The sequence below is a fragment of the Apodemus sylvaticus genome, chromosome 12 (assembly GCF_947179515.1).
Source record: "Apodemus sylvaticus chromosome 12, mApoSyl1.1, whole genome shotgun sequence".
Lineage (NCBI taxonomy): Eukaryota > Metazoa > Chordata > Mammalia > Rodentia > Muridae > Apodemus > Apodemus sylvaticus.
The window spans coordinates 41,855,956-41,875,167 of NC_067483.1; the positions used below are offsets into that span (position 1 = coordinate 41,855,956).

The 19,212-nt window shown below is 49.9% G+C and overlaps 2 protein-coding genes and 1 non-coding gene across 3 annotated transcripts in view; 2 read left to right on the plus strand and 1 right to left on the minus strand.

Moving 5' to 3' along the window:
* Lmod1 (leiomodin 1) overlaps window positions 1-19,212 on the plus strand; it is a 40,592-nt gene that overhangs the window by 19,011 nt on the left and 2,369 nt on the right. The window contains exon 2 of the mRNA XM_052200648.1: window positions 17,208-18,704. Coding sequence (XP_052056608.1) covers window positions 17,208-18,704 — 1,497 coding nt within the window. The remainder of the gene's footprint in view (window positions 1-17,207; window positions 18,705-19,212) is intronic.
* Window positions 8,337-8,443, minus strand: LOC127698019 (U6 spliceosomal RNA). Its single transcript, XR_007980662.1, has one exon. It is a non-coding gene; the product is annotated as a U6 spliceosomal RNA (small nuclear RNA).
* The window catches only part of Tmem9 (transmembrane protein 9), a 678,246-nt gene continuing 672,229 nt past the window's right edge, over window positions 13,196-19,212 (plus strand). Inside the window, exon 1 of the mRNA XM_052200653.1 lies at window positions 13,196-13,200. The gene's annotated coding sequence lies outside the window, so the exon portion shown is untranslated. The remainder of the gene's footprint in view (window positions 13,201-19,212) is intronic.

The window sequence follows — 19,212 nt, forward strand, 5'->3', positions numbered from 1 at the left end:
GAAGTTGTGGTTTTGTTTGCTGTGATTTTTCTAGTATTTGTATATATTTGAGGCCAAGACGGCTCTCAATTCTCCTTTTCCCCACTGAGATAGAATTGACCCTTCTGAAGTCTGCAGTTCAGGGCTGGGGCTGTAGTCCAGTGGGACAGCACTCACCCCGCTTGTGTGAAGCCCTAGGCACAGTCTCCAGTACTGCCCCAAAGGGCTGCGGTTCAATGGGCTGGTTTGTTTTTGTTTAACTATATTAAAAAAGTTGTGCAATCAACAATGCTACCTAATCCCAAACTATTCTTTGATACCCTCCAAACCCTTTAGCTCAGTGTCAGCTCATAAAGGCACATACCTCCAAGCCTGGTGACCTGAATTTGATCCCTGACTCTCACAAGTTGTCCTCTGACCTCCATGTGTGCACCATGACGCATGTGCCCTGTGTCTATCTCCAGTCACTTATACTACTCTCACTACTACTGCTACAACTACAACTACTACAACTACAACTACAACTACAACTACAACTACAACTACTACTACTACTACTATTCTGAACCCTTCCTGTAAGTGGGATCATACCATGTGTAGTCCTTGGGTTCTGATTTCTTTAAATTATGTGATTTCAGGCTTCCATCATTTGGAACGGCACTTTGGTCTTTTTTTTACGGCTGAGTAGTTTTGCCCTGTGTGGCTAACACACATTTTGTTTGCCCACTCATCAGATGAGTGGCATCCCCTTTGAGGCTGTTGTGAATGATGTTGTTCTAGGCATTTGTAGGTAAGTTTTCCTGTGGACTCTTCCCGTTCTCTTGGGATGGAACTACTGGTTCTGTGGTAGCTTTGTGTGTAGGTAGCTTCCTGAGCACCATATATTCTCATCTGTAAGATGTGAGCATTTCAGTTTGTCCACATCCTTATTGATGGTGACTATTGTCTGACACATCTAGGGGGTGATGGACACCCGAGAATTAGAAGGGAGTAGGCAGGGTGGGCGTGGTAGCCTGTGTCGATAAACCCAGCACTTCTCTCTTGACTCTACTAAATGGCTTCCCCTAAGGAGGTTACCTCTGACTCTCTGCTCTAGTTCCCACTCCCTCTGAGTGTTCTACCCTGTTGAGGCCACTTAGCATCCAAGATTATAATGCCCCTTGGCCTGTTCTTTCGCCCCTCAATCTTGACTCCATAGCAGGGGTGCCTCTGCCAAAGGCTGGAGGCGGGAGCCCATTGGTCCAGTGTGGGAAGAACAGCAAAGGGAATTGCTATTATTGGTTGTTTAAGTGTGATAAGGATTCTGCATACTTATTTTTAAAAGTTTTTATCTTATATTGGGTATGGCAGTGCTTGTTTGTAAACCTGGTGCTCTGGAGGCAGAGGCAGGAGGATCATCACTAATTCAAAGGCAGCCCAGTCTACATAATGATCTGATTCCGAAGACAGCAAAGCTTAAGATAGCAAGGTTTAAGAGCCCCTGCTGCTCCTGTCCATGTGTCCCCCCCCCCCACCCCCTGCTTTGACCTGAGTGACTTGCATGGGGAGGCAGAGCAGATGCAAAGCAGTCACAGGTCAGGTCACAAGGGACACGTGTGCCCAGCAGGAAGTCAGGCCTTGGACCTGAGAACATGGGTGTTCCGAGGTAGATTTAACTTGGCAGCTGTGCCTCTGACTGTGTTCGGATGGCTCAGAAGGGAGGAAGCCAGGAGGCAGGGAGGCCGGTTGGCAGGTGAGCCATGACAGTCGTCCCACCAGCAGGGGAGAGTGAGGGAGCGTATGAAGGGAACATGGCGGGAGAAAGGGACAGTCAAGGCTGAGTCCCATGTGTGGGCTTGGGCGTGGCATTCCCTAAGATGGCCCAGCCAGGAAGGTGGTGATCTCTCTCCTGACATTCACTGGTCTCCTTTTAATTCCACCCCTCCCCTAATCAGGCTTAAGGCTGGGTCACAGTATTTGCAGGACCCAATGCAAAATGAGACCTGTTCAGAGCTAAGACTGTCAAGTGAAGGCAGGAAGGAGGTCAAGGCTGAGGTTGGCTTGGGCCACAAACGGAAAAGCAAATGGGGCAAAGAACGAAGACTCGCAAGACAGTCAAAAGATAGCTTTCAAAGAAGGCAGTCCCTTCTGAGCCCGGACCCTGCAGTGCTGCCGAGGCCAAGTGCTGGTCCCAATTAGGCCATTGTAGCTGCTTTGTTTAGAAAAGACAGGAGGGTGGCTGGGTGGGAGCCAGGGCTCTGCTCAAACAGCTCCAGGCAGCAAGAGGACAGCATGTTCCTCCTGCCAACCCCCCTCCCCAACCCCCCAGGACTCGAGAGGGATCCGGGACTCTGAGACAAATAGCTTACTTTTAAGTAAATCTTTACAATGTTTCCAAGTTTGCTGGGCTTTCCGTCTCCGAGGGATGATAAGGCAGAAAGTCGCAGGCAACTTTTTCCTAGAGCAGAGTGCTAAAGTGGCTTGTTTGTCTCTCCAAAGAGATTTCCTGGTTTCTCCAAAAATGGGGCTTGCTACAAGCTTCCCAGGGTGAGTCACCAGAGCACTTGGCAAAACGATGGAGCTGCCCCTCCAAGGGCATAGAAAGTCTGCCACATGGACTGCAGGCCCAGGCCGTAGCCCTTTCACCAATCTCAAATGGAAACCAGAAAAGCTGACTTGAAAGGTTGCCAGCCCAGCCATACCTCACCTTGTACCTCACTAGCCCCAGAACACAGAGGCTCCGTGGGAGGAGGGAGGCCAGGGGAGAGCACTTTCTCCCACTTGCTGTGTCTTCTGGTGCCTCTGGCAGAATTGCTTCTCCAAGCCAGGTCACCTCCTCCCTGACTGGAGATGCTGACTCTTCAAGAGGCAAGCAGTCAAGGGTCCCCAACCCCTGTAGCAGAATGCACCAACAGATGACATGTTTTAAGAGCTCAGCCACCTAAGTCTGTACATCACACCACATCACATCACATCACTCCTGGTCTCTCCTAGACTGCCTGTGCTCCCATTGCTTCCAGAGGCAAGGCAGGCACAGTACACATCTGTGCATATCTGGTCTCTTGGCCATGCAACCAGCAAAGACCATTTTTCTCAGGATCCCACAGCATCATATACCAGGAGATTACTTGGAAGGTGAAAGCAAGTTCAATTGGTGTTTACGTCAACTCCAATTCTTGTTTTTTGAGACAGGACCACCCTATGTAATCCAGGCTCGCTCCAGATTTGTGATCCCCCTGCCTCTTAAGTACCAAGATTTCAGGTACTACCACCATACCTAGCAGCCTTTAGTTTTTAGATTTATGTTTATTATTTTTAACTATGTATATGTGTGTAGGTCTGCCCACATGAGTTCAGGTGCCTTTAAATGTAGCTACCCCTGATCTGGAGTTGCAAACAGGTGTGAACTAGCAGCTTAATGTGAATTCTGGGAACTGAACTTTTAGCCGCTGAGCCACCCCTCCAACTCCCAAATTTTATTTTTTTCTATGAATTAAGCTATTCAATGATAATTTTCTGTTTTAGTGAATAACTCAACTTTTTGTTGAAGAGATTCCCTCATCATAAAAGTACTTCAGATATTAAACAAATGTTGGCTGCTGGGCGACGGTGGTGCACGACTTTAATCCTAGCACTTGGGTGGCAGAAGGAGGCAGATTTTTGAGTTCAAGGCCAGCCTCTTCTATAGAGTGAGTTCCAGGACAGCCAGGGCTACACAGAGAAACCCTGCTTGAAAAACAAAAACAAACAAATAAAAAACAACAACAACAACAACAAGCCAGCGGTGGTGGCGCATGCCTTTAATCCCAGCATTTGGGAGGCAGAGACAGGTGGATTTCTGAGTTCGAGGCCAGCCTGGTCTACAGAGTGAGTTCCAGGGCAGCCAGGACTATACAGGTTTGCCTTGGAAAACCAAAAGAAAAGCAAGCAAACAAACAACTCCCATCCCCCCCCCAAAAATGGAAAAGAAACAGTGATATTGTTATCTTGTGCCACATTCCAAATGACAAGCCTAGACTGACCTCTCTCCTGCCAGCAGAGCTCACCAGGAAGAAAAGGGAGGAGCTTAGGAAAGCTGCAAAGGCCTAGCTCCTCTAAACTGTGAGCTGAGCAGAGCAGAGCTGGGGAATTATGGGTACAGGGAGGAAGGACAGGCAGGCCCTGAAAGGTCCTAGTCAGCACCAGGAGCGGAGGAGGCCGGGTGTCTACATCTGACCCTGAGGGCAGCTGGGAGCCATATTGACAAGCTTAAACCAAGAGGCGACCAAGAGATGGGTGCCTCAGAAAGGCCTGGTGGCTACAGTGCCCTGTTACTGGGGACAAGGCTGTCACCCTAACCCCGTGAGAGGAAGGATAGCCTGGACCAAGAGAAGTGTTACGGAACATAATACCTGTATGGCGGAGATGAGAGACTAAAGGGCTTTGATATGAAATAGGAGGGTTTTCCAGCCTCCTGCCTTTGGGCTACTGGTTGGGCAGAAGGAGAAATGAGTACAGAGACCCAGGTGACCACCATTTCCCCTCTCCTTTTCCAGTGGAGCCCAACACTGGGTGTATAGAGGAACCCCCACACCTACTGTGTGGGGCGCACAGTAGGTAGGGGGGCAAGAGCTGATGGGTCCAAGTTTTGAGGTACTTAAGAGTACACAGACCAAGACGGTCGCAAAACAGTTAAGTACAAACTTCTGGATCTGTAGTGCTGTGAGGCCCAGAGACAGAGCTTTGCGAGGCATTGAAACACAGACTACAAGTGAACAGGGGCTGAAGAGATGGCTCGGGGGTTAAGAGCACTTTCTGCTTTTGCAAGGGGATCTAGATTCTGTTCCTAGCACACACATAGTAGTTCACAACCATTTGTAACTATGTTCCAGAGGATTCAGAAGTCCTCTTCTGGTCTCCCGGAGATGTTGCATATACAAATGTGCAGGTGAAACGTTCATGCACAAAACATGAAATAAATCTTAAATATATATATGTAAATAAAACACACACACAGACATGATTAAGGAAGGCAAGGAATAAAAGACACACACAGACACACACACACAGACACACACACACACACACACACACACAGACACACACACACACACACACACACGCACACATACACGCATACAAGTGACCTGAGGGAGGCTAAGTTACCAGGAAAGAGAGTGGGAACATAATACCTGTATGTATGAAATTTGATCAGGCAACATTGCATAGTGTGTCCAGTGCAGGAAGAGGCTCCTCAGACAACACTGTTGCTGTGTGCAGTGGAGGAAGAGACACCTTGAGTGAGGCTAAAAAAGACCCGGTAAGCCAAAGAAAACCATGGATGGAGGAGAAGGATGCATGCTACATAGAGGCTCTGGTCCCCACCAAATGCTCCCTGCATGATTAAGGAAGGCAAGGAATAAAAGACAGAGATGTTGGGCCAATGAGAGGGCGCTCGCCCCGTCACCCTGGCGATGGAATCCCATCCCAGGAGTGGATGTGAAGGTGGAAGGAGTAAAGCTGCTTCCGAAAGATGTGTCTGCCCTCCACACGTGTGCCGTGGCACTCGAGCCCACACGCGTCATTTGGATGTGCGCACACTATTAATAGCATTTAAGTGAGTAAAATAAAATGCAAAAGATGGAAACCTGCTTTGGCAACAAGAGTGAAGTGTGGGGGGGAGGGAAGCGATCTGGGCAGAACTAACTTCTGCAGTGTGCTGAGAAGGAGGCAGGATTGTGTTGGTCTGAGGTGAAAAATGTGACTTTCTGAAGAAGTTTAAAAGTGGGGTGGGTCTTGGATAGTAATGTAGGTTAGAAATAGAAACCTAGTCGGGCAGTGGTGGCGCACGCCTTTAATCCCAGCACTTGGTAGGCAGAGGCAGCCAGATTTCTGAGTTCGAGGCCAGCCTGGTCTACAGTGGGAGTTCCAGGACAGCCAGAACTATACAGAGAAACCCTGTCTTTAAAAGAAAGAAAGAAAGAAAGAAAGAAAGAAAGAAAGAAAGAAAGAAAGAAAGAAAGAAAGAAAGAAAGCTGATTTACAGGGGATGTGAACACATAGAAAGTGAGAGGAGGAACCAGAAGAGAGGGTAAACTTAGCCTTGGTCTCAGGATGGGGGGGGGGGGAGGAGAAGGAGGAGGAGGAGAGAAGGAAGAGGGGGAAGAGGGGGAAAGAGAGGAGCAAGGAGGGAGTTTGCAGGTGTGACGCAGGACAGTAGGAAATCCTGCAGCTGGCTTTGTGATTCTTTCTGCAGATAGAGGAGATTTTCTGCAGAGGATGGAGGGGAATGGGACTAAAGAGGTAACGGGAGAGAGGATTCCAGCAACTGTGGAAGCCCTCGTGAATGGTCCGGCCAACAGGATGGTTTAATATACCCAGTAGGATGTTATTTTGTCTTGAAAGAGAAAGGAAATGATGAGTTGACATTCATGAGATGTCCCCATTTCCTGGGTGGTCTCCTCCATTTAGCAGAGCTTATGTGTCTGTTTTTGTTTGGGTCTCAGAGACTGGGTCTTACTGTGTAGCTCTGCTAACCCTGAACCAGGCTGGCCTTGAACTTATGTTGATGTTCCTCTTTCCCCAGTGTTGGGATTACAGCTTTTAAGTGTCATTCCAATCTACAGATTCCTTAACAACTAGAGTATTGGTAATGGACTGGGTGAGAATTTAAGACTGAGAAAAGTAAGCTTTCTTTGGAAAGATGACATTTATAGAGTATTGGCCCAAAGGAAAGCACTAGAAAAAGTCACTAATAGAGGACAGAGCTCGGACAATGTGATGGTTTATATAGGCTCGGCCTGCGGAGTGACACTATTAGAAGGTGTGGCCTTGTTAGAGTAGGTGTGTCACTGTGGGCGTGGGCTTTAAGACCCTCATTCTAGCTGCCTGGAAGTCAGTCTTCCACTATCAGCCTTCAGATGAAGATGTAGAACTCTCAGCCCCTCCTGTACCACGCCTGCCTAGATGCTGCCATGTTCTCTCCTTGATGAGAATGGACTGACCCTCTGAACCTGTAAGCAGCCCCAATTAAATGTTGTCCTTATAAGAGTTGCCTTGGTCATGGTGTCTGTTCACAGCAGTAAAACCCTAACTAACACAAAGATCTTAGCCTGAAGCTGAAAACCCTGTGGTTTGGAAAACAAACTTGGTCTCTTTCCAGCTGCATAGTCCTTTGGGATAAAGTGGTTAAAAATGGAGAATAAAATGGCCGTCAGCTCCTCCCAGTCTCCCACTTCTGGCCCAGTGGGACAGGCTTCCTTGTTTATTGCATTCCTTTAAGGAACATCAGTGCTGGGCAGTCTCTGGGGACTAGCCTGGCTGGCTTAGCTGCCTCTTGGCTTCTATATCCTCCCTCTGCTTCAGCCATCTTCAAGGTTACAGGCGAGGGAAGAAAAGAAGCCACAGAAGCAAGAAGGCTTCTCTTTGTGGACTCCAGAAAGTTTTAACACATGCCCACCTGGCATTGGGCTAGCCTAGTCCAAACCCAGATCCAATAGTTCAGCAGAGGGTACAGACTAATTGGGCCCCTAATACTCTGGGCCTTGGATGTTTGTCCTATGGACCTAAGCTTATGGAAGAGTGAGTGGCTGGGCAGAGCCCTGAGTATCTCTCAGGATGGAATGGAGTTGCGTGCATCCATTCTCCCTTGGCCCCTCTGCAGGATGGCCTCCTATCTTACCCGTGGCTTGGAATGCTCTGGGCACATCTACCATACAAGCAGGTCACCTCTACTGGGCCTAACTAGTACCGTGTGAGGCTTGGGGATTGTGGCTCTGAGCCAGGACTGGCGATGCACACTGTGTTCCCAGCATTTGGAAGGCTAAAGAAGGAGGATTTTGAATTTGAGGTTAGCTGGGGCTACATTTCAAGACTCTGGACCAGGCTGAGAGAGCTGATGAACATGTTTTTCCGATCTGTGGCCTCCCTAGGCACAGAGGTCTTAGCATTCCATAACTTCTGGTAGTCATTGACTTGTATTCTGGTTCTGAATTTTAGATTTTATGTATTTATTTGTGTCGGTTCTTTGAGAATTTCATTCAGTGAGTTTTGACCAAATTCGTGCCTCCCACGACTTCTACCCATCAACTTCCGTCCGACTCAACTTCCTGCTCACTTTCATTTTCTCCACCCTTCAAGTCTGATTTGTGCTGAAGATTTTGCTGACTTTTTTTTAGGTGTCTGTGTGAGTAGCTGCATGTGCCTGTAAGGAAGACAGAAGAGAGTGTCGGATCCACTGGAACTGGGGTTACAGATGGTTGTGAGCCTCCATGAGGGCACTGGGAACTGAACCGGGGTCCTTTGCAAAAGCAGTCATTTAACTGCTTAACTACTTATGTTGTGACCGTCATGTGGCTCCAGAAAGACCACACTCTCATATTACATATTATTTTATTTTTAAAAATACCAAACGTTTCATGAATTTGTGTGTCATCTTTGTGCTCGGGCCATGCTAATCTTCTCTGTATGGTTCCAATTTTAGGATGCGTGCTGCTGAAGCGAGCACATTACATTTTATTTGCTTGTGTTTTCTGCATGAACAAGTGTGGCATGTATGACACGCACATATAGAGATCACATAGGAACACATATGGACAACATTCAGAAGTCTGGTTCTCACCTTAGCTACCACGTCCTGAAAATCAAACTCGGGTCCCCAGGGCTGAGGGTGAGCACCTTTATCTACTGGGTCATCTTACTGGCTTTAGGGTTTTTGTTTCTTTTATTTTGTTTTGGAGATAGGGTTTCTCTGTGTAGCCCTGGTTGTCCTGGAACTCACTCTGTAGACAAGGCTGGCCTCAAACTTAAAGATCCTCCTGCCTCTGCCTCCCAAGTGCTGGGAGTCAAGGCGTACGCCACCACAGCCCAGCCAGCACTGGCTTCAGTTTTTTATTGTAAATTCTCTCTTTTCTCTGCTCTCTCTCTCTCTTCCCATCCATTTAAAACTGTCTCAAATAGCCCAGATAGTGAACTTAGATTTTGATATGTAGCTGAGGCTGTTTTGGACGCTGGGGTTTTAGGTGCGAGTCACTGTGTCTGGCCTACAGACTCTCTTGGCCTTCATCTCCTACACAAATATCTGGCTTCAGTTAGTGGACATCATTCTCTCAATGCCAGAATAGATGCTGTGTGCCCCATGCTGTGTGCTAGGCAGCCAGTAACTCGTAATGTGTACCTGGTGGCCCCAATCCACTGGAAGAGACAGAGAGGCTGAGGAAGGGGCTAATACAAGGGTGGGAGGAAAGGCATCCGTGGGGCAGTGGTACAGGGGGAAAAGCTTGGCTGGGGTATCTTCTCCAAAACAGACCTTGGTTTAGGCTCCTACTGACTCTGGGTGATGGGAAAGCTGAGACCCAGTGAAGGTGGACTGGGAAAAGCTTGTGCCAAGGAGTGAAGTTGTAAAGTTGTAGGGGGCACTGAGAAGGAGCGAAATGGTGAGGCCCAAGAGGGAGCCTTCTCCACGGTGGGATCCCTTACCAGGCCTGTTTCTCCTTCAGGAGTCATGGAGCCTCCTCCTCCTGCTTACCCTTTCTCGCTCTTCCACCGGGAGCCGCGCTGTCCCGCCTGCCTGTTTCTCAGCACACTTGCGGAACCATTCATATTCCCATTGTGTCTCCTCTTGCGAGTCTGGTTTTCTCATTACTACTCATTGCATTTTTAGCTTCAAAGTTAAGCATCTCATGGAGAGACACTAGGGGAACAAACACGGGAACGTGACAGACTAAGACAGCTTACAGTGAGGGCCTTGGGCTGTGGTTCCACTCGCAGTGGTGGAGAAGTAGGAACACAGGGATGCTGGATCTTGGTCTCCATCTCTGATGATGGTTGCTTCCTGCCCTTTCCTCCTGGAAGGCCACTCCTCTCACCTCGATATGAAATCCAAAGGAAGGCTGAGGGTCCCCGCTAGAGCATCTGAGGCTGACATTTACACAGCATCCTGACTCTCTGCAGAGATCTGTGCCTCATTCTCCTCCACCCACAGAGCCAAGACCACTGTTGCTCAAGCGGAGTGACCACAGCAGGACACTGGGATGCCTGAAGGGTCACTGCTTTCCTCAACCCCATGGCTGCCCGGGGTCAGTGGTGGTTTGATCTGAACTGGTGTGGTAGCTCAGTGATAAAGCTTTCCCCTAGTGTTTGTAAGTCCCTAGATTCCGTTCCCAGAACCTTAAAGAAGATGATTTTCTTAGCACTCATTCCTCATATACCAAATCCACGTCTGACCAGGCAGTGGTGGCGCACACCTTTAATCCCAGCACTTGGGTGGCAGAGGCAGGCAGATTTCTGAGTTTGAGGCCAGCCTGGTCTACAGAGTGTGTTCCAGGACAGCCAGTGCTACACAGAGAAACCCTGTCTCGAAAAAACAAACAAAAAACAAAAAACAAACAAACAACCCCCCCAAAAAAACAACAACAAAAAAAACCCAAAAAATCCCCACAAAACACAAACAAACAAACAAACAAAAAAACCAACAAACAATCCATGGCTGGCTTCTCAGCTCAACATTTCCCAGGTAGGCAAGCTTACCTGGGTGTTCAGCATGACCCTTCTGAAGCTCTGAGCTTTTGGGAAGCTGTGTTCAATGGCCTGAAGCCTTTAGAGATAAGGGGGCCACCCCCTTGTTTGTATATGTCTCCCAACCAGGTACTCAGGGTGGGAACAGGCTGGCTAAGGCATAGCTAATCTCTGCTGTGGAAGGGTCATGTGTTTTTTTGAGACAGGATTTCTCTGTGTAGCCCTGCCTGTTCTGGAACTCACTCTGTAGACCAGGCTGGCCTTGAACTCAGAAATCTGTCTGCCTCTGCCTCCCAAGTACTAAAGGCGTGTGCCATCACTGCCGGGCTTATAAAATTCTAAAACACTTTTGGAAACCAAAGGTCTCAAGGGACTGGACCCTAATTATGTCATCATGACTTTAGTGTCCTCTCCTACTCTTAATTTCTCTGTGTAGCACTGGCTATCCTGAAACTCACTTTGTAGACCAGGGTGGCCCCAAACTCAGAGATCTGCCTACCTTTGCCTCTCGAGTGCTGGAATTAAAGGTGGGCTCTATCACATCTGACTCTGGCGAGCATTTTTCCTAAGGCTCTCAGAACAGTCACACTGGGCCTTTTTTCCAGCCCTTCTTGGCATGGGAGCTTGATCTGAGTCCTGGCCCCAGCACACACCAGTTGTGAAACTAGGTGAGGAATCCCAGGGGACCAGTTCTCTTGTGCATGGGACAAGCGGTTGAAGGGCTATGTAGAGACACATGGAGTTTGCACACAGGCCAACTGTATGCAGAACCAATAGGCTTCCATACCTCCGAAGACAGAACATTTTTAGAACAATCTGGAATCTTCCTGACAGTGCTGGTGGAAAGGAGAGGCTTTCTAGGACAGTAGCAGTACTTCTCAGATCTGTGTAACAAGCTGCCCTAGAGCAGGACCATTACCCACAGGCCACCAGTGCACATGGGCACTACTGTGTGCCCAGAATGCTACAGTCCCCAAATGGCAGGGGAACCTCCAGGAGAATCTGGAATCTTGATTGTCACTCCAGGTAGAATGAAGCAGGATCCTGGAGGGAGTTCACCTTCCCTGTCCCCTGGCTGGGGTATCTGTTTTGCCCTTCACACCAGCTTGAAAGGGAGCTGTTCTCCCAGGGGATTTGTGGCCAGCTCCTCTCTACCCTCCCTTCAGCAAACAGATGGCACTAGCAGCTTTGGGGACTTGGACTGGGAAGTCATGGGGCAGCTGGGGTCGGGGGAGCAAGGAGCCAAGATTTGGGGTTCTGAGAGAATGTATAGGACCAAGATGGAGCGGTGGCGAGGGGTTTGCATTGAGGACTAGGAGACACTACCACATACTTCTCTTGCTTTGCTGGTGAAAGAACAACATCTTTGATCCTGGAGGAAGCAGATGGCCTGGGCCAGAGGCAAGAGGAGACCTGGCAGGCTCTAGCTCTCCACACTGAGGCTGCCCGTGACACTCCACAGACCACCAAGGTCAAACAACCAACATTTCCAGGCTAAGGCCTGGAAAGAATGTCCAACATAGACAGAGTGGGAGACCCAGAGCCACTACTCCAATCTAGAGCTCAGGTTGGGGCAATCTGGTTGTTTCTTGTTGGAGAGTCTTCCAGGGCCTCCCAGATCCTGGAGATGCAGGAAGAGTGGCTTTGAACCTCTGAAGCCCGGTCACCTCAGACTTGCTGGGGGAAGAAGCAAATGTGTCTGAATTAAGAGGTAGTAGGATCCCAGCTGAGGGGTGTGGTCACTGCAGGCATCCCTGCCTCCTAGGCAAGGGCTCATCAGCAAAGGAAATTCCCTTCCAGCCTTCCTATGGTCTCCAGGGACCATCTACAAACTTGCTCTTCACAGCTGTGTGGGGACAAGGAGACTCCTCATCATCGGGTGAAGAGATAGCTAGGATAGAGTTAGCCTGAGCTAACAGGGCTCCACAGCACAGGGCTCTTGGTTCTTGCTTTCAGCGAGTTCTCATGTCATGGACTTTCAAATAGACAAACCTTTCTTCTCCTGTCCTTTCCTGTCCTCTCTTCCTCTGTTGGCACTGGAAATGCTGGCATGGTGGCTTCTCTGTAATCAGATATGACTTTACAGGAAGTAGCTTCAAGAGTATCTGGTGATGAGGACAATGCTGTTTTGTTCACTGAAGTCCCCCTCGGGGCTGCTTTTAGCAAACGAGACACCATCACATGGCCACAGACCTGAGGAAGCAGGTGAGGAGTTGTTTCTCACCTCTGACCCCAGGAAAGGTCCCTTCATGTGTCACAGGCCACCGGAGGTCCTCTGAGGCCATCCTTTCCATAATCTAGTCTCTGTGCATGCATGACTCTAGCTAGACTCCAGACCCACCCCTCTGGGCTTCCTGTGACCTTTAAGCTTTTCCCAGAAGGAACAATCATCGGTACTACTCAGATCGCTCAGAAGACTCTCCTTTGTCCTCTTGAGTCCTTTGTTACATTTAACCTAAACTCCTTTTGCTAGAAATGATGAAAGGTCAGGTAAGGTCTAGAGATAGCCAACACCAGCAAAAAATAAAAATAAATAAATAAAAAAATAACCTGCGGAGGCCATGAGGATACACACCATTAATCCTCAAAACAAAATCAAGCCACCAGCCCAGACTCCATCCTCTGATAAGCACGAGGAGGACGTTTGACTGTGTGCAAGGAGCTGGACTCTGCAGAACCCCAGGCCTGGGAGCAGTCTGCGCTCCTTCTCCTTTTAAGGCAAGGTCTGAGCTCCCAGGGCTGAGCTTGCTCCAGCATGCCACAGCCCCATTCATTCTTGCTATTTGGAGGAAAGCAGTGATTAATCAACCTTTCCCCACCCCCACTCAGCCTGGTTTACATTTGGTTCTTTTTAAAGCGTTGGCACACCTCTTGGTAGAGCTCAGTCAACCTAGACCACGGGTCAGGGGAGTGGCAGCTGGTGTCTGATAAAGTCAAAGGTCAGGATGTGAGAGGTCTGTGAAGAGAAAGGGTTAAAATGTAAAGATCGAGTCTTACTTGGGGGTTCTGAGTAGGGGTGGGAGTGGGGGTGAGCTGTGAGGCTCTGTGGGTGGTGTGACACTCAGGCAAGAGAAGTGTGGAACGGACAGGGCACAGAGCCTTGACCCCCAATGGGAAAGATCAGATACTCTTGTATCGACTTGATGGCTGCTACTGAGACAGTTGGGCCTGAGCTCCAGCCTGCCTAAGTCTGCCCAGTGCAGCTGGTTGTCATCTCTGTGGATCTTGGCCTCCCTTGAAGGCAAGCCTGTGAGATGAGCAGTTTGGGAGTTCTGGAGAGGTGTTTGAGTAGTGAACAGTAGATGGGCGCATCCTGGGAGCAGAGAGAGAAAGGAAGGCGGCAGGCTCTGTCCCGAGGCAGACCCCGGAGCTTTGCTCAAGGCACCGTCTGAGCTAGCGCTCTCCGCCATGTTCGTGCAACCAGAGGACGGTGTTAAGGACCCGGCGAGCTGGGATGGGAGACGTGATTCCCAGGCTGACCTAAGAAGGTCTTATAAAGGAGCCCTAAGTGGAAAGCTGTCCCAGGTGCTCTGATGGGCCAGATCCAGCTCGCTGGGAGCCAGGGTGAGAGTAAAGGGGCTCCGTTCACACACAGCCAGTGACTCCCACTACAGCTGTATTCTCTGGGCTTAAGGTTGAAAGGGGCACAGTCGACGGCCCTGCCTCCCAGGTCTCCAGCCCTTGCCTGCCTAATTGTGATTGTTAGAGAGAAGTCAAAAAAAAAAAAAAAAAAAAACCAGGGCTGGTCCCTACTAGGGTGTTTGCAAAGCAGGCAAAACCTCTTCTCTATCCCCTCTGGGAAGGGTGGGCGGAAGGCAGGGCTGCACGGCCATAGTAGCACGGACTGCTGCTCTTCCAAACCCTGCCTCTCCCTCTTCCTACACTCTGTTGGACACACCTGAAAGAAAGAAGCCCTTCTTTGTCTCTTCATAGTAAAAAAGAAAAACAGTGCAGGAAAAGATCTCACAAGTGTCCCTCAGTGATCCAGTTGCTCCTGGCTCTCCATCCTATGTTTAGTCAAATGGTTTCTCATCTGAGGCAATCTACTGCTCCCTCTGCTTCTCCTGTTGGGATGAGAAGCAAGCACTGTGGAATGGGCGTAGACTCGCAACTCTGCAGAGGAAGGAAGGGGGCTCTGTGGAGGTGCTGGGTGGCCCGTGGAGGTGCTGGGTGGCCCGCGGAGGTGCTGGGTGGCCCGTGGAGGTGCTGGGTGGCCCGTGGAGGAGCTGGTGGCCCGTGGAGGTGCTGGGTGGCCCGTGGAGGTGCTGGTGGTCCGTGGCGGTGCTGGGTGGCCCGTGGAGGTGCTGGTGGCCCGCGGAGGTGCTGGGTGGCCTGTGGTGCCTGGAACACTCAAGCCTCTACTGACTGAAGCTGATTCCATCTCAGGGCCTCTCCAGACAACACTGCAGCATCTGTAATCTGAGTACAGAGTCACAGAATCCTAGATCCTAACTGTGGTAGGTTGCCCTCAATGGGCTCCAGGGCTCTGCAGAGAGAGGGACTTGTCCCTGGCAAAGTTGCTGTTGTTGTTGTTCTTCTTCTTCCTCTTCTTCCTCCTCCTCTTCCTCCTCCACCTTCTCCCTTCCTCCTCCTCTTCTTCTTCAGATAAGATTTTACTACATAGCCCTAACTAGCCTGGAACTCACTACATAGACCAAGCTGGTCTCGAATTTACAGAGATTAAACAGCCTCTGTCTCCCTAGTACTAAAAAATAGAGGCATGTGCCACCATGCTTGGCCCCATCAAAGTCCTTACTAAACTAAAGATGACAAAACTGTAGATGGTTAAAGAAGACACACATTTGATGGACCTGTTCAGCTCTATTATGTCTACCTAATTAATTAGTTCCTTTTTATTTCAAGAGTGTACATATGTATGTGTATGCATATATATTCATTCAATGGTATAGAGAATAGAATTTAGAAATATCCTTGGCTGGTAAAATAAAATATTAGCAACACTATCTTGATCATTCCAACACTTTCCCCTTTTGTAAATGTATTGACTTTAGCTCAGTGGTAGGTGTACTTGCCTAGCATGTTTTGATCCTTAGCATAGGTTTGATCCTTAACAACACAGACACAGACACACACACACACACACACACACACACACACACACACATGCTTACAAAATTCATCATCCAAAGCCCTTGACTCCTCAGGGAGCAGGCTGAATTAGACAGAAAGATATGAAACACTCATTGTGAATGCAGAGTATATGCAAGGGTAGCGACATTTGAGAGTCAGCTAAATGACATTTTAATGTATTTATAGTTAGTGTGTGTGTGCTTGTGAGTGCACACGAGTATGCACACACATGCTCAGAGGACAACTTTTAGGAACTGGTTTTCTTCCCCATAGCATCTAGGGATCAAAAGATCACCAGGCTCGTGTGGTGAGTGCCTTTGCCTCTGAGCCATCTCAGTGCCACCCTCTTTGTGTATATTACAACGTAAACTTGGAGCTGGAGAAATGGGTTAGTAGCTAAAAGCTCTTGGTGCTCCTGGCCAGGCAGACATGGTGGTTAGGCCTTTAATCCTAACACTTGGGAGGCAGAGGCAAGTGGATCTCTGTGAGTTTGAGGTCAGTCTGGCCTACATAGCAAGTTCCAGGACAGCCAGGGCTACACAGTGAGCTATCTCAACATCCAACCCCTACCCCTTTCCAAACACACACACACACACACACACAAAACAAAAAAAACCCAAAGGGCACTGGCTGTTCTTGCAAAGTACCCAGGTTGGGTTTCCAGCACCCACATGGGTACTCACAACCTTGTGTGACTCCAATTCCAGGGGATCCAATGCCCTCTTCTGCCCTCTGTGGGAACTGCAGGCATGTAGTATATATACAAGCATGCAGGCAAACTCTCACACATAAAAATAAAAATAAGTTTATTCTTTTCTTTTCTTTTCATTTTGTTCTTCTGGTTTTTTGATTGTTTTCTTTCATTTGCCTTTGTTGTTGTTGTTGTTGTTGTTTGAGACAAGGTTTCTCTGTGTATTCCAGGCTGTCCTGGAATTCACTCTGTAGACCAGGCTGGCCTCAGCTCCACTTGCCTCTGCCGCCCAAGTGCTGGGATTAAAGGCATGAGCCACCACTGCCCAATATAAATAGGTCTTTTAAAAATATTTTTATGGTATCTTACACGTATAGGTATTTTCCCTGCATTTCTGTTTTGGGTACCGCTTGCATGCCTGGTATCCAAGGAGGCCAACGGAGGGCATCTAAAGAAGCACCTGGTTTTTAGACTTCAGGTGGGTGCTGGGAATTGAACCTGGGTCCTTCTTAACCCCTAAGCCATCTTTCCAGCCCAACACGTCTAAAAAAAAAAAGATAAATGCAAATAAATCTATAGTGATAAGCATCCAACACTACAAACATGTTGGCCAGTGGTTTTCTGGCAAGAGTGGTTTTCCTCAGTTTACCATATGCGGTGCCGGCAACTAAATTTTCACCCACAGCTGAAAAGGTCTAAGACGCTCTGTGGAGGAGCAGATGTCTGCAGGTTTTCAGGGGCACATGGCCCAAACCGGAGGCCAGGAGTCTAACATCAGTCCACTCGCTTAAGGCCAGGACTCAGTCCTACTTCTACAGAACGCAACCGAGGAAGGCTGTCAACCCTCCCCGAAGTAAATGTCCTTCGGAAGGGCGCTTAGACAAGTCCTCCCTGGCTGGTCCATGCATGCACTCCCCCCACCCCCCACCTCTGGCCAGCTCTACATGTTTATTTTTCTTTTCTGAATTCTTAGGAAAGCAAGCAATCGGGGAGGAAGACAGACGCCAAGAACGGAGAGGAGAAGGGCAGCGATGCCGGCAGAAAGGCCCCAGGCCCCAGGCAGGACTCGGACCTGGGCAAGGAGCCGAAGAAGGGCGTTTTAAAGAAAAGCCTCTCCAGGGAGCGGGAGGAGGCCGATGGCAGAGGGGGCGAGAAGCCCAAAGAGGAGAAGGTCATCAGGGGGATTGACAAGGGCAGGGTCAGGGCCGCGGTGGACAGGAAGGAGGCGGGGAAGGATGGCAGAGAAGAAAGGGCAGCCGCCACGAGGAAGGAAGAAGAGAAGACAGCGAGCGTCAGGAACGCAGGCTTGAGCAGAGACAAAGACACGAGGAGAGAAGAGGCGAAGGAGCCCAGCAAGGAAGAGGAGGTGAAGCTAACCGCAGAGAGCAGGAGCACAGCCGGGAGACGGGAGGACGGGAGGCCGAAAGAGTCCAGTGAGAACAAGAAACCAGAGGCCGAGGGCGTAGGCTGTGGGGGTAGAGACTCGAGAAAGGAGGATGAAAAAGTTAAGAAGGAAGAAAACCAACCTGACAAAGGAGTCAGGGAAGAGAGCAAGACCAAAGCCCCAGAGAAGCAGGCCCCCAGTGGCCCCAGCAAGCCCTCCGACGGACAAGCCAGAGCAGAGGAGGAAGCAGCTCCCAGTATATTTGACGAACCCCTGGAGAGAGTGAAGAGCAATGACCCAGAGATGACGGAGGTGAACGTCAACAACTCGGACTGCATCACCAACGAGATCCTGGTCCGCTTTACCGAGGCCCTGGAGTTCAACACCGTGGTGAAGGTGTTCGCCTTGGCCAACACGAGGGCCGACGACCACGTGGCCTTCGCCATCGCCATCATGCTAAAGGCCAATAAGACCATCACCAGCCTCAACCTGGACTCCAATCACATCACGGGCAAAGGCATCCTGGCCATCTTCCGGGCCCTCCTCCAGAACAACACGCTGACAGAGCTGCGGTTCCACAACCAGAGACACATCTGCGGAGGCAAGACTGAGATGGAGATCGCCAAGCTTCTCAAGGAGAACACCACCCTGCTCAAGCTGGGCTACCATTTCGAGCTGGCCGGACCCCGGATGACTGTCACCAATCTGCTTAGCCGAAACATGGACAAGCAGCGGCAGAAACGGCTGCAGGAGCAAAAGCAGGCCCAGGAAGCCAGCGGAGAGAAGAAGGACCGGCTGGAGGTGCCCAAGGTCGGGGCTCTGGCTAAGGGCTCCCCCAAAACTTCACCCCAGCCATCTCCAAAGCCTGCTCCAAAGGACTCACCCAAGAAGGCTGGCGTTCCAGCAGCCCCGCCTCCTCCTCCCCCTCCTCTGGCCCCGCCCCTTATCATGGAGAACCTAAAGAACTCACTCTCACCAGCTACCCAGAGGAAGATGGGGGACAAAGTGCTCCCTGCCCAGGAGAAGAACTCACGTGACCAGCTCCTGGCCGCCATCCGTTCCAGCAACCTTAAGCAGCTGAAGAAGGTTAAGTGGTGGGGGCCGGGACGGTGCTAGGCTCATAGGAGAAGGCAGGGTACAGGGTTACACGGAAGAGCCCATGTCAGGCGGCAGGGCCTCAGACTCCCAGGGCCTGCCAGCCATCCAGCCTCCACCAGGGCGCATCATCTTAGAGGGAAGGCCTTTTGCTTTCTTTAAAGCTCTTCCTCTGACTCCCAGTTCTCTGTCTTCTCCAGCTGTAGCGACACCTGCCTCCCCTAGGAATGGAGAAGTGGCTTCTCTAGATGCAAGGCTGCCACAGGTCCTGGCATGCAGCCTTTCTTTTCTCCAGTTTTCCAAACAAAAATAATCTTTGTTCTATTCAGTCCACTCTCAGGATCGGCCCAGGGCCACGGGCCAGTCTATCCTAAAGGTCACCCCCTGGGAGGGCGTGATTTTAGCTGCCAGTGCTCTGGGCACAGGACTGTCTCAGTATCTCTTGATTCTCACATCCTTGGCTCCCTGCAAGTCCCACGTGAGTGGGTGACAGAGCCCA